The sequence below is a fragment of the Spodoptera frugiperda genome, chromosome 5 (assembly GCF_023101765.2).
Source record: "Spodoptera frugiperda isolate SF20-4 chromosome 5, AGI-APGP_CSIRO_Sfru_2.0, whole genome shotgun sequence".
NCBI classification, from domain to species: Eukaryota; Metazoa; Arthropoda; class Insecta; order Lepidoptera; family Noctuidae; genus Spodoptera; species Spodoptera frugiperda.
In genome coordinates this window covers 6,128,489-6,141,281 of record NC_064216.1, presented here as the reverse complement: position 1 = coordinate 6,141,281, position 12,793 = coordinate 6,128,489, and the positions used below count along the sequence as shown (strand labels likewise).

The window sequence follows — 12,793 nt, the reverse complement described above, 5'->3', positions numbered from 1 at the left end:
TTTATTTTTATTTTATTTTTATTTTATTTTTATTTTATTTTTATTTTATTTTTATTTTATTTTTATTTTATTTTTATTTTATTTTTATTTTATTTTTTTTTTATTTTTATTTTTATTTTTATTTTTATTTTATTTTTTGTGTGTACATGAGTAACACTGAATTACAAACTCACTACTATTTCTACTCTCATCAAACAATAACGTATTGTCTAAACATGTAATGTAGGTACCAATCAATCTACGTAAGATAAGTATGGTCACAAATTACATAAATAAAACGCAAAATTATTTGGCTATTACATCTATATTTAAAATAAAATCATGTAGTAACGCAAACTAAAGGAAGTAAACATGACTAGTTAATAATTACCTAAATATAATGCTGTTAAGTACATGTCACGTAATATTACGGTAAAGTACTAATCATTATTTGTATTTCTATTTAAGGTGGGATAAACGCCCGATACTCAAACTAGTAATTTACAATACTTTGACAAGTGTAAGAAAACTAGATATAAGCTGTAAAGATTGTTAAGAAAATTACTTACCATTTGTTGTAAATAGAGATATTAAAGTAAATAAACTGATATTTCAAATTATACACAGAATACGAAAAGAAAATAGAACATTTCCCGGTTTTAAAGTTGAAACTCAAGAATTGTATTTCAAGATTAGAAATATTATTACGTATCTTAGAGTTTGAGTATATGGCGTCGATTTTGGTTTTGGGAATCATAAATGATTAAAATATAGTTTTATTTTATTATTGCAGGTAGGACTAAACAATAAAATAATAATTAAACATGCGTTTAACATCGCTGTAGTTCATTAATGGCAAAGCTACACATTTTTTACTACCTATCTACTTTATCTAGGTAATTAAAATAATTATATAATTTTACTTTTTTCCGGATAAAAGTATGATATGAAAAATTACACATTTTAAGGGTAAAATTGATTATATTTATAGCTATGTTTATATAGTTTAAAGTTTAAACAGTGAATCTACACTGTTAAAATATTAATTGATTGACTATTAAAATGTGATTAAACAGTTTTTTATTAATATTATTTTATGGGACTTATTGCACGTAACAAACACGAATTATTGCACGTAACTAAGGTGTTAAATACACATTATTCACGGAACTACTCTATAATTTATTTCTGATTTTTCGATTTACTCGTTTAACAAAGGAATTTGTGTTGATAAATCGGATTAGTAGAAAACCGTAATACAAATATCAGGGTTAGGCTGAAAACACTAATATTTATAGAGTCATATTATAACTTCAATTATTACTATGTATTAAATTTATTAAAATGTTAAAACACGGTGTCCAAGCTTCATTCTGTACAGCGATAAAGTTGAAAAATTCTAAATGTCTACTTCTCTGACTGGTATACAGTGAGCTTCGACTCTTTAGTAAAATGTTAATAAACAACATGTATGTATAGGTCTACATTAAGTTGACGTGACACGGTGACACGCGAGCCGGTAGTGTGACAGCCATTCCCTTTACAAGGTCTATTACCAACTATCCGCCGTTCTCATGTTCACAACAAAAGAACATGTTATTAAGATTCCAAGATTCACGCTTCGTTAATTCAAACATTAATACTATTTAATGTAGCTATGTATGTAAATCTAAACATCAATTGTGGTTCCCATACAAAAACAGACAAAAAACCAAAAAGTATCACGCATTAAAATTAAGTTTGGTGGTAGTCAAGTACAAGTAATAAATATAATTTATTTAAAAGTTTATTGCATTGACGTAAACACTCCATATTTCTGCAAGGACTTAAAAACACTAAAAAGCTTTACATTAAAACTCAATTATGGCTTGTAATTGATTGAAATAGGGACTATTAATTAAGATAAGTCTATCGAACTAAAATTAAACTCTTTAATGATTTGGTGCCGACCAGACGTGCGTATTCCATGAGATCTCCAGTGTCGCTGTCTTTGGCGTTTGTACGTCTCTTGTAATGTCTGTACAACATTATGACTCCGTTCACCCACATGGGGATATAATTCAAGTCGCTTTCTTCAGGATAATTGTCATCGGTGCAGTCCACATCAGGATTGAGCCTCGCGTACGGCGTCGCTTCTAGCTTGGGAATACAGTCTTCCAAGGAGAACCACTTATAGGTCTCCGGGCACAACAAGTCTGATGGGAAGAAGTTTCCTTTATACCGCATTTTGCGGCAGGAGTGTATGTAGTATCCCATGTAGTAATACTCGATTTTAGGGCACACGGAGTGCAATTGTTTTGTGAACTCGATCTCCCTAAAATAAATAACCAATTTTCAGAACTTGAATAACTTTATTTAATTAAAACGTAGTTTGATTGAAAATTATGGCTTCAATATCTATCTACCAGATGAAATAGAACGTAAATTGTGTGTTAAGTTTTTCGGTTTACTCACGTTAACCGTTTGACGAGGAACTCAACTAGTTTAATTTAGTATGTCTGACAAAAGTTACAATACAAGAAATGTAAGGAACTACATGCCAGTTAAACTTATCGGGTAGTTATATTATTATCAGAGTAGTGAATGGTAACCTGGCACAAATTCAAACCATGAGATTCAAAATCTTGACACTCATTCTATTATGAAGTTTCAATACCGTGAAAATAAAGTGCTTTTAAATTTGACTATTTACAAAACTAGTTCGTAAAAACAGCTTACCTCAGCGCACCATAAGTTCCTAAAGTCATGTTCATATACTGAGGGTCGTAGAAGAAGTAGACAGAAGACACGCACTTGGGCAGTATATCTATGACTCCGACGGCAATGATCTTGCCATCTAACCAGTACTGCTGGTGGAACGACCCGTACCCACTCTCTGGACCATCCTCGGTATGTTCTTCCTAATAAAAAGAAAAAGAATATTAAATTCACATTGAATTTTGCGCAGACGAACAACAAAATAAAGTTTAAAATCTATTTAAGAAAATCATACCTGTATAATGTTCAAAACATCAACAAAATACTTCACGGAATAAAATTGTTATCCACGGTTCTATCGAGTATAGTAGCGACATCTATCGTAAACATTCGTAATTATAATTCTTAACGTTAGGCAAATATGTGTAGTGCTAATGACTAGAGCTGTGATTAATGCGAATATTGAAATGATAACCTCTCATAAAGATGGTTTATTATTCAAAAATCTATGTGACAGACTTAAGTGTGACTTGCATCTTCCCCTAATTTAAAGCTAAGGACTTTTCCCATAGTAATAAATTATACTTACCAACAAAGGACTCTGGACTAGAAAGTCATGGAACTTTGGTTCAGTACATTTATCTGGTTTATCATCGTGTATTGTCGTCTGATACTTAACGTACACTTCGTGAGCCTGCTTCGACGTCGCCAGCCATTCAGGGCTGGGAGGTGCTGTTCTTACCAATTTTATCTAGAAAGAAATATTAATATGTAAGCAAGACAATGTGTGGAATCACCTAGAAGTGAAAACGAAGTCATAATAAGTACCATTTAGTATGGTACACCCGCGACACACTTTGATATTAGATGTTTACTCATTCTAGTGTTTACTATAGAGAATTCTGAACAATTATTCTGGCTCATTGGAGCTCGAATCCAAGCCTGAACCCCAAATTCAGCTTACTTGCTTAGCCATTGTAATATGACTAGCCAACCAGACAAAGCAGATTCACCATAACAAACGAATTAGCACTACAAAAAACAATTGACGAACAACAACTCATTCATACGATCGTTATCGATTGGGGAAATACGTCTAACAATTCGACTTATAATGCAAATGGTCATTGAGAAAAAAATCACAATGGGTTGGAAAAAAAACGAATGGTAACTATGTACCTCTCAGATGCGGCCCAGTAGGGCTTATGCCTGATCCGGAGCTGCGGACTACCTAGCGGGTTTACCGGGACTCCGGCTCGAAAATCAGGATAAGGAACGGGGTGGTTTTTAGTCAGTAAGAGTCTGACACTCCCTCTCGCTTCGCCCAAGGCGGGAGAAGACATTGGACGATTTTGCCACCTCAAAAAAAAAAAAAAAAACCATGTACCTCTAGCTTATGTTTGACATCATCGGGTAACTCGTTCAGATAGTCCTCGAGCTGTTTCTCTTTGAACCTCGGCACGGTCGGAGGGAGCTCGTTAATGCCCTTCTCTTTAAGTTTTTCTAATCGCCTCTCTCGCCTGAACTGCTTCGCTTTCTTACGTGATGGTTTATCAGCAACAGGCGGCTCCTGCTCCTGCAATTCTGTAAAATAATATTGATTGTTGTGATTTATGGAAAAGTACTTTTTCAAGTGGAAGAAAAAAGTGATTACACTAACAACAACAAATGTTTTATTTTGTAACAACACTAACACATGTTTTATTTTCCGAAGGGTCGAATGCGAAAGGCTGTCTTGCAATTCAAGAACACATTAGTCAAGTTATTCAAAGGCTCAATTCCAAACTCCGTGAGATGTATATGTATTGCTGAGAATTTAGAAAATAGAACTAATAATAAAATAGAATCTCGCCCGGTCTTTGCATGACCCACAAATTGTTATTCCGGGTTTGGGTGTCAATTGTAATATTGTATGTTTGTAAATGTATGTATATTCATGAGCGGCGCTGATCGCTTACCATCTGGTGACCCGTCTGCTCGTTTTCCCCCTATTCCATAATAAAATAATAATAAAAAAAGTGCAGCCACAGACCAATGGAGAGGAAAAAATCCCAATATTCATTATCTAACTTAGAGACTAAATAGATGTATCATTGTGTTTTAGATACTATTTTACTAAGTGACATAAAAATATTCTACATCCGTAAATGGTAAAATACGATTGTACATTCTGTTACTTGGCTAATAAAAAGAGTTTGTTTATCAAAGTCTAGAGGAAATTACATAAAAATAACAATTTTAAAACAATGGTTTAATTACCCTATGACTCAGGCTTGAATGGGACAGATGAGTCTTATTTTGCTCTAAAACATAGTACATTTTAAAAGACTGCATCTTTTAATTTTCAAATGTGCAACTGATACTGGGTATACCCCTGTCTTCTATGTCACGCCTGTCCATTACTCATACCCATGAAACTTAAAAGGGTCACTAGTATATCCCACTTAAAAGGGGATATCAAACAGAAATTAATAAAGGTTGCCACGTTGGTCGAGTGGCCGCAAGTGCGACTGCCGAGCAAGGGGTCTCCGGTTCGATCCCTGGGTGGGGCGAAGTACAGCAGAGCTTTTTCGGTTTTTCAAAAATTTCTCATTGGTAGAACGGAGTCCGGAAATGTGCCCGATATATGGCAATAGGCTCATTATTACACACCTATTACATACAACATATATTGTGAAAAGTGGGTGTACATTGTACAGTGGCATTACATGCCATAATGTGCACCTCTGCCTACCCCTTCAGGGATTAAAGGCGTGACGATATATTATTATTATAGAAATTAATAAACATGGTAAATATCCCACTTTAAGTTCTAATGATTTGTTGTAAATTGTTAACTATGAAAGCTAGGATAAAGAAATAAAAATTATAACAAACCTTTCTTCACTATTTTCTCCTGTGAAGAATTAGGTTTAGGTTCATTTTTCTTTGCTAAGTCCTTCTGTGCGATACTATCTGAAATTAAACAGTCATAAAATATAAGTTTTCCAATATTGTTTAATAACTCATAATCAGTGTGACAGCCGTATTGATTAAAAATGAGTAATTCTCTACTTTTATTATTAAAATTTTCTTAATTTCCTTACATGACTTTAACATAATAAAGTGTAATTAAAATGTTCTTCAACAAATATAATCTGTATAGCTATCCTATGTTAGTAGGATAGCAGAGATTACAGTTATGATATTAGCTGCCGCACTCAGAGACATTTCATGATAACTTAATGTGTTCCTTAATAACTATTTGGTTCCAAAAACAATTGCTAAGGACTGGATTAAGTAACCATTAAATGACTCTGAGTATGGCAGTAAGCATTTCTACCTGAATAAGGAATGCCACTGAAATATAGATTTTATTGCAATGAACAAAGAGCATTTAATTGAAAAAACAAATTATAATACAAACCTCCAGCTTGTTCCCCAGCGCTGCCGTCAAGCAGTTCACTGTTCTTTACAACATCAAAGTTCAAGTCTTGATGGTCTCTCATAGTTTCAATGAACTGTTCACCTCCTTCCTCGAACCCTTCAGCTAGGACTTCACTACCACTGCTGCAGGTAGACATCTTCCTTTTACTATCACCAGCTGATGCGGCGGCATCTTGACTGGCCAGTATCTTATTCACACGCTTCAACACTTTCTTTTGAGACTTAGTCAGTTTGAACTCTAAAGCTCTGCACCTAAATATCATATTTGAATGTATCATTAAAAATATTCCAGTTAGAATTTTATAACACAACAAACAAATATTTCAGCAATAAAATAGCTTTCTGTGTCATTGGGAATAGTTCAGAATAACTATATACTTACTACTTATACCATTATGTTAATTTATACAAAGTTTTGGTTATGGATTTGAGATATTCATTCAAAATTATAGTAAAGCTTTGAAAGGAAAAATTATAAAATAGTAGTACACTTCATTGTTTGATACCAAGATCCTGAGCAAGCTACAGGCAGAAACTTTATGAAAAAAATACAAACCGTATAGTATACATGGGGCAACAAGTAACTTCCATTGTAGGCTTATAACAATATTTTCCTGACCGCCTCCATCCTCTATCTATTAAATCTTGATAATCGCTTACAGTCATGGCATGAGCCCACATACCTGAATCAATACAACCACTTAAGATTATGTTATAAACAGACATAATATTAAGAAAATGTTTATAAACTTACCATGACTATAATTGGTATCAGGGCTCTTACAGTATCCACATCTATACTGTTCATGTTCTGCATAATACTCCACAATACTGCGCAGCATTTTGTAAGTTATGAATTATTACCACTTTATTATTCAGTTTAGTCAACAATAGAACTAAAATAGCTGACCAACCGAATCCGAAGTGAATAGGAAAATAGGGGTAATAAATGAATGGTTCTGACAGTGACAATCAAAATTTGACAATAAACAGTCTCGTAAAGAAATGTCAAAAAATATTACTTTTTTTAACATGAAACCTAGTCTTTTTGCTTACCCATTTAATATGATTTTTTAGATATTAGCTGTCTTACAGCCTCAAGGCTAATATTTTAAGTGTAGTTAGTCGGTCCTTTATCATTAGTAAATTATTTTAATATCATTATCATCATCAACAGCCGGAAGACGTCCACTGCTAAACCAAAGCCTCCCCCTTGTCCTCCACGTAATATATTTCGTCTAAATTTAAGCATAATTAAATCAAGCCAGATATTAGATAGTGATTATATGCCTTAATTATACCTCATAAGCGCGGTCAATCTCGTAAGGTTATTTTAAGTGGTGAGGTTTAGACTTGACTCCCTACCGTTAACCAACCTCAAGTGTTTTAAAGGATAAATATGTTTGTGAATAGTGAAAAAAATGCAAAACATCATGTATTACGGTGTAACGTACCTTTTTCTGGTAACCAGACACACACACTTTTTTTCCAGTCCTATAAGGAAATAGTTAATAGGAATAACCCTATTGCTATATAGCTACCGGATACAATTCCAGATTTAGGTAATTTCTAATCCAACGTGAAAATTAAACAAATAAATAAGTTAAATTACAATATCTTAATTGATCTTCAAAATAATTTTCCTACCTATTACAAAATATCTAAGCTAAAAGAAACTTTCAAACCATGTAAGTAAATCGGAGTATTAATTTTAATTTTGTGATGGAATCTTTAACATTGATGATCTGATACTGCCTTCTTCAGATATGTTGGACAATATTGACGGTAAAGGGTTGATCGTATATTTTCGCGAGCCTATATTTCGACGCCTGAAAAAGTATTAAAATTTGTGTACACATTTTTATTGATCGAATAATCGAGGTACCTAGGTAAAATATATCGCAATGGTATATGAGCAATCAAGCAATGGTGATTACCTAAAGGGTTACTTTTCTAACTAATCTATCTTGGTATTATTTCAGGACAAATTTAAAAAATCCTTACACTCTTCGAGTTTCATTCCATGGTTGTATGTGAGTTTCTCCCCATATTAAAAATATAAGTCCACTCAGTAATAATATTAGGGCGTGAAAACACCAAATATGCTTCCAGACGATAGGTAGGTTCTAAAATAAAATACCTATGATTATTATAGGTGGTTAGTTTTAGTACCATAAGGTACATCTAAGTCCTAATATGAATACTGAATAGTGCGGACGGATAATAATACGTATGTAATTTATACCAAAATGTATTATAAAACCCTCCTGAATTTCGTTAATAATGCTTTCCAAAGAACCTTCTCTGGTTTACTACCCCATTTTCTAATAGAAAATTGACCTCAGTTTTGAAATCTGTACCAGTAGACCAACAGGACAGTCACGTCTTCTTTGTAAACCTATCAATCAGATTGCACGTAACCATGGGCTTGTATGAACCTACATTATATAAGAATTGCACATACATGGCATTGTATTTAAATATATGGGTGTATTGTGACCAAGGCTTGGACGTAAACTAGGTTTGAAATCACAGCACGCATGCACGTCCTATAGTAGGTAAGTGGATCAGGTCAAAAGTCGAAACTATATGTTCACCATAGAACCACTAGAATCAACATCTAGAGACCCCTATAGAGGAGACTAAAATATACTTACGCTAAATCTGTATGTTACTTGTCCAACACATAGGGAAACTATTATACCCGATGTGTTCCCAATTATTTTGATAACAGTGTTAAGTGAGTTTACAAACGTCGGTGAAAGCTCCTGAAAAAAGCAAACATGAAACCTAAAATTTATAGAGTACACTGTTGTACTTGCTTAATACACTTTATGAAATAATAAAGATTACTTTTTAAGGAGTTAATGTGGTTATTCTTACATAACACAGGTCCAATGTAAGGTCCATTCCCGCAGCGGTCAATGCCACTGCTATAGTTAGTAGAAGAGGACCCGGTATTATTGGCAGCATCCACGAAACACATATCAAAAGTCCTGGGATCACATGAGCTTAATCAAACAAATAATTTTAATAAGTACCTAATCATTAATTGCCTTTTTGCATTTACTTTCAATATGGATACTGCAAAGGAACTGTAATCTTAAAATTTTGGTTAAGTAATATGTATCTAATAATTAATATGTATGTTGTTTGTTTGAAATAATCTCCGGAACTACTGGTTTTTCTCTTGTCTTGGGTTGTCCAATTATCGAGAAAAACAATAGACAGTAAAGCATCACGCTACGATCAATTAGAGCCAAACGGCAGATAAAACCGCGTAGGGAGAGGCTAGTCTTAGATAAGTTACGAAAATAAAATTTCTTACAGACAACAATAAAATATTTTCTTAAGTGGTTAATCCTTCTTACTCGAGGCCTGTGTTTGTACTTTTGAAAAGTTTGAATAAGGATTGTGCCCAACACTAAACGTAAGAAAAACGGAAGGGCTGTAAGTGCTGATGCCTGAAAGAGTAATATTGATATTTATTCTAACCTGAAATAGAGTTAAATTAACCGACACGGAGGTACGTAAGATTCGTAGCAATTGGCGTTCCATTTACTCTACCTACCCCATGGGAGATAGGCATGAAGTTATGCGTATGTATGTATGAAATATAGTGGGAATATTACATGAGCAACAGATACTTGTAATATACTAACAGTGTAAATGCTGAATTTGGAGACCTTTGAGTAGTATAGTGGACCAAAAAGACAAAGCGAGATTATCATCCACGAGTATCCAAAATTAAGTATGCAGAGTGTCCAAAATGATGCAGATCTCACAATCAAGTTCCAAGGAGCTTGAGAGTTAGTCATCTGAAACATAATTTGGTAATTTTCCATATTTATGATTATGGCTGTATGAGGAAATAAAATTAGGGCCAACATAACATGGCACAAGTTCGATGACGTCAAAACTTTCTCATATTTGTTTTCAACTGTCTTGTAAATATAAGGAGCACCCATATTTACATAAATAATGTTGTTTATGTCACCAGAGAGTTGCGTCGACACGTCCTCGAAGATAATGCAAGAGTTTGTACCCATATCCCACTACCTCGCTGGTCGCGTGAGTGAGCACGTGTTCTTGGATTAAATTTCCTGATCGAATAAACCAGTGTTTGTCGATTATGAAATCTCTTAACTAGATAGAACCTACGTGTTTGTTTTTCTCATCATTCTTCCTTATACCACCCTACCCAAGTATCATTGGGAAATATCTCATCGTGCCTACTTATTTTTATGAGTTCTTGAGAAATTATTCGTTACAACACTTACTTTAATCGGAAATATGTTGCCAATAGTGTTAGTTAAATACGTCACTTCATCATTAGATATGTAAGGATGTTGCTTAGGACTATCGGTAACAATAAGGACCCACGTAATTGACCAGATGATTTGCACCCCGCCGGTTATGAAGAATCCTACTGGCCATCGAGAGTAGTAGTGCACTGCGGCGCACATAAGAAACGTGCAGAAAGTTCCTGTGGTAATACCTGGTAACAAATACATGTATGTATACTTTGTTGTTAGTCAGACGTTTTCCAATTATTGTAGTACCTAAGTCGATAAAATACAATTCAATATACGTACAAAATATCAACAATAATTTGTGAATGTGAATGCACTGTATCATGTTAATTTTAATAACTGCAATGGGAGATTAGAAGTTAACTTACCACAATATGCCCACATAAAGTGGTTTCTTTCAATTGGTGGCACCCAATGCCTCAGTACTTGCACCATGCTTGGCTGCATAGCGCCCTATATGAGACAGATTGTTATAAGATTGCACTTGTAACATGTAGTAATGGAACATATTACATCAATTACAACAATAATTAGGTAGGATGATCGTCAACATTTTATTCAGAAGACTGGAAAGATTATATCATCTTTGCCGTCACATGTAGTTCCTTTGGCGTCATTCGAGTGATGGTTGCTTAACTACTAACAAACGTTAATAATCTTTTCAAGAAACTACAACTCGTTTTCTACTATAACGTAGGAAGACAATAGATACTAACAGCACAAAATCCCTTTATAATTCGTACCAAAAATAGCAGCCAAAAGTGATAGTAAGCGGAGGCTGGTGCTAGGCAGCTTAACACTCCGGATAACAAGCCAGCAATACCCACCACCCATGTGGGTCCCAATCTGAAATATAAATAAAACTGAGTCCTATCCTCAAACAAATCTAGTAGTCTTAAAATTCGTTGAGCAAGAAACCCAAATCTTTAACATGTAGCTGTACGACAATACCTACCTGTGTCGTATGTCCCAGTATCCCTGATTAAGTAGGTACTGCGGTAGGTATTTCTCATGAATATAAACCCCATATGGCTTGAAATAATTAGTCAAACCGTCACGTGAGCAAGTCGAAAACCATAATAGGATAAACAAGCGTTTTTTATTTTACTAATCGAAATTTCCAATTGCTACATGTTTCATTGGACTATGTTGTGTTTTACAAGGTTCCTTATGTAAATATTTCATCTAGAAGAAAGCACTGCTCAGAAACGACTTAATCGCTGGTAGTCGTTAGCACGTACTATTTGTTTGAATGCTACTCGAGATCAATGTCGATAAGGAAATGTATTTACCTATCTCATCAAGTAACGTGCATTTTTTCTAATCATAAGGCATCCATCTCACCATATCTACATATACCAAACACATTACTGGCTAACTGTTGATTAAAATTTTGTCTTAAGGCTTTGAAATCAGCATTGCAACAATGAACCTCTCGAAAATTACTGTAGGTCGAATTTACTTTTGGAAATCGGTAAGTAATCCAATTTCAGTAGGTGCCCACAGTAACTTCCCAGTAGTTCGTAGTTGCTACACGGTCGCTATATAATAAGTAATCATAAACTTTAACTACACTTACTTATCTCCAAAGCTATGGAAGATGGGGAAGCAAATGCAATAGCCTATGTGATAGGCTGAGAATAATTTACCAACTTTAGTGTCATCCCAATTAAGTAAGTCCATCATCTGAAAAGTTATGATGAAATACTTAACGTAAATTGCTAATAAATGTCGCATAAACGTTCTTTGAAAGATATGAAAAAGAATATATAGCTCTTATTGTTATTCTATAGAGTTTACTTTACAACAACAACTTTGAAACCACTTTAAAATACTTATGTTTATACTAAATCACCAATAAATTATCTAAGTACCCCAGTCCTCTTCGCCGAACGCCTTTTCGCAACACTCTCTATATCCAGAAGATCGTCATCTCTCAGCATCACTTGTGCCATATCGACTATATGAACACTCAAATTATTACGGACAACATAGATCAAAAAGTACCCAAGAAATATCATTACTCCCACCTACAACAGAATTCAAACATTATAGAAATAGATCAAACGTCTAAATAACTGCATAATACTGCAACTGCTCACTATTGCACGTATCCTAATTTTAATCATTGTCAATGTCCAAAAATATGTGTAAAATGTCAGTGTTAGGTTCTGTGACTGAGCCATGACCAAATGGAAATTAAATACAATTTGACCAATGAAAACATCTAAAAAAGTCGTGTGAGGACTAAAATCACCATCACCCTCAGTTAGTTACATCGACGACTCACTTTGTAAGACGTCGATAGTTGGCTACTGAAATCTTATTTAGTCCTTCTCTCAAAACCATTAAGGGGAAACATTTTTCAAATAAAATAA

The 12,793-nt window shown here is 34.0% G+C and overlaps 2 protein-coding genes across 2 annotated transcripts; both read right to left on the bottom strand.

The window, feature by feature from the left end:
- Positions 1-285: 285 nt before the first annotated feature.
- Positions 286-7,078, bottom strand: LOC118271692 (arginyl-tRNA--protein transferase 1). The gene is made up of 8 exons (XM_035587848.2): positions 6,857-7,078; positions 6,659-6,785; positions 6,083-6,354; positions 5,554-5,631; positions 4,064-4,260; positions 3,266-3,427; positions 2,698-2,879; positions 286-2,293 (listed from the first exon to the last, which is right to left on the bottom strand). The coding sequence occupies exons 1-8, from the start codon at positions 6,942-6,944 to the stop codon at positions 1,888-1,890; spliced, it is 1,512 nt and encodes a 503-aa protein (XP_035443741.1). The 5' UTR covers positions 6,945-7,078; the 3' UTR covers positions 286-1,887.
- Positions 7,079-7,701: 623 nt separating this feature from the next.
- Positions 7,702-12,596, bottom strand: LOC118271694 (sialin-like). The gene is made up of 12 exons (XM_035587849.2): positions 12,518-12,596; positions 12,290-12,445; positions 11,995-12,101; positions 11,132-11,261; positions 10,784-10,868; positions 10,383-10,600; positions 9,765-9,920; positions 9,431-9,566; positions 8,986-9,113; positions 8,760-8,870; positions 8,107-8,228; positions 7,702-7,931 (listed from the first exon to the last, which is right to left on the bottom strand). The coding sequence occupies exons 1-12, from the start codon at positions 12,542-12,544 to the stop codon at positions 7,814-7,816; spliced, it is 1,494 nt and encodes a 497-aa protein (XP_035443742.2). The 5' UTR covers positions 12,545-12,596; the 3' UTR covers positions 7,702-7,813.
- Between the last annotated feature and the right edge of the window lie 197 nt (positions 12,597-12,793).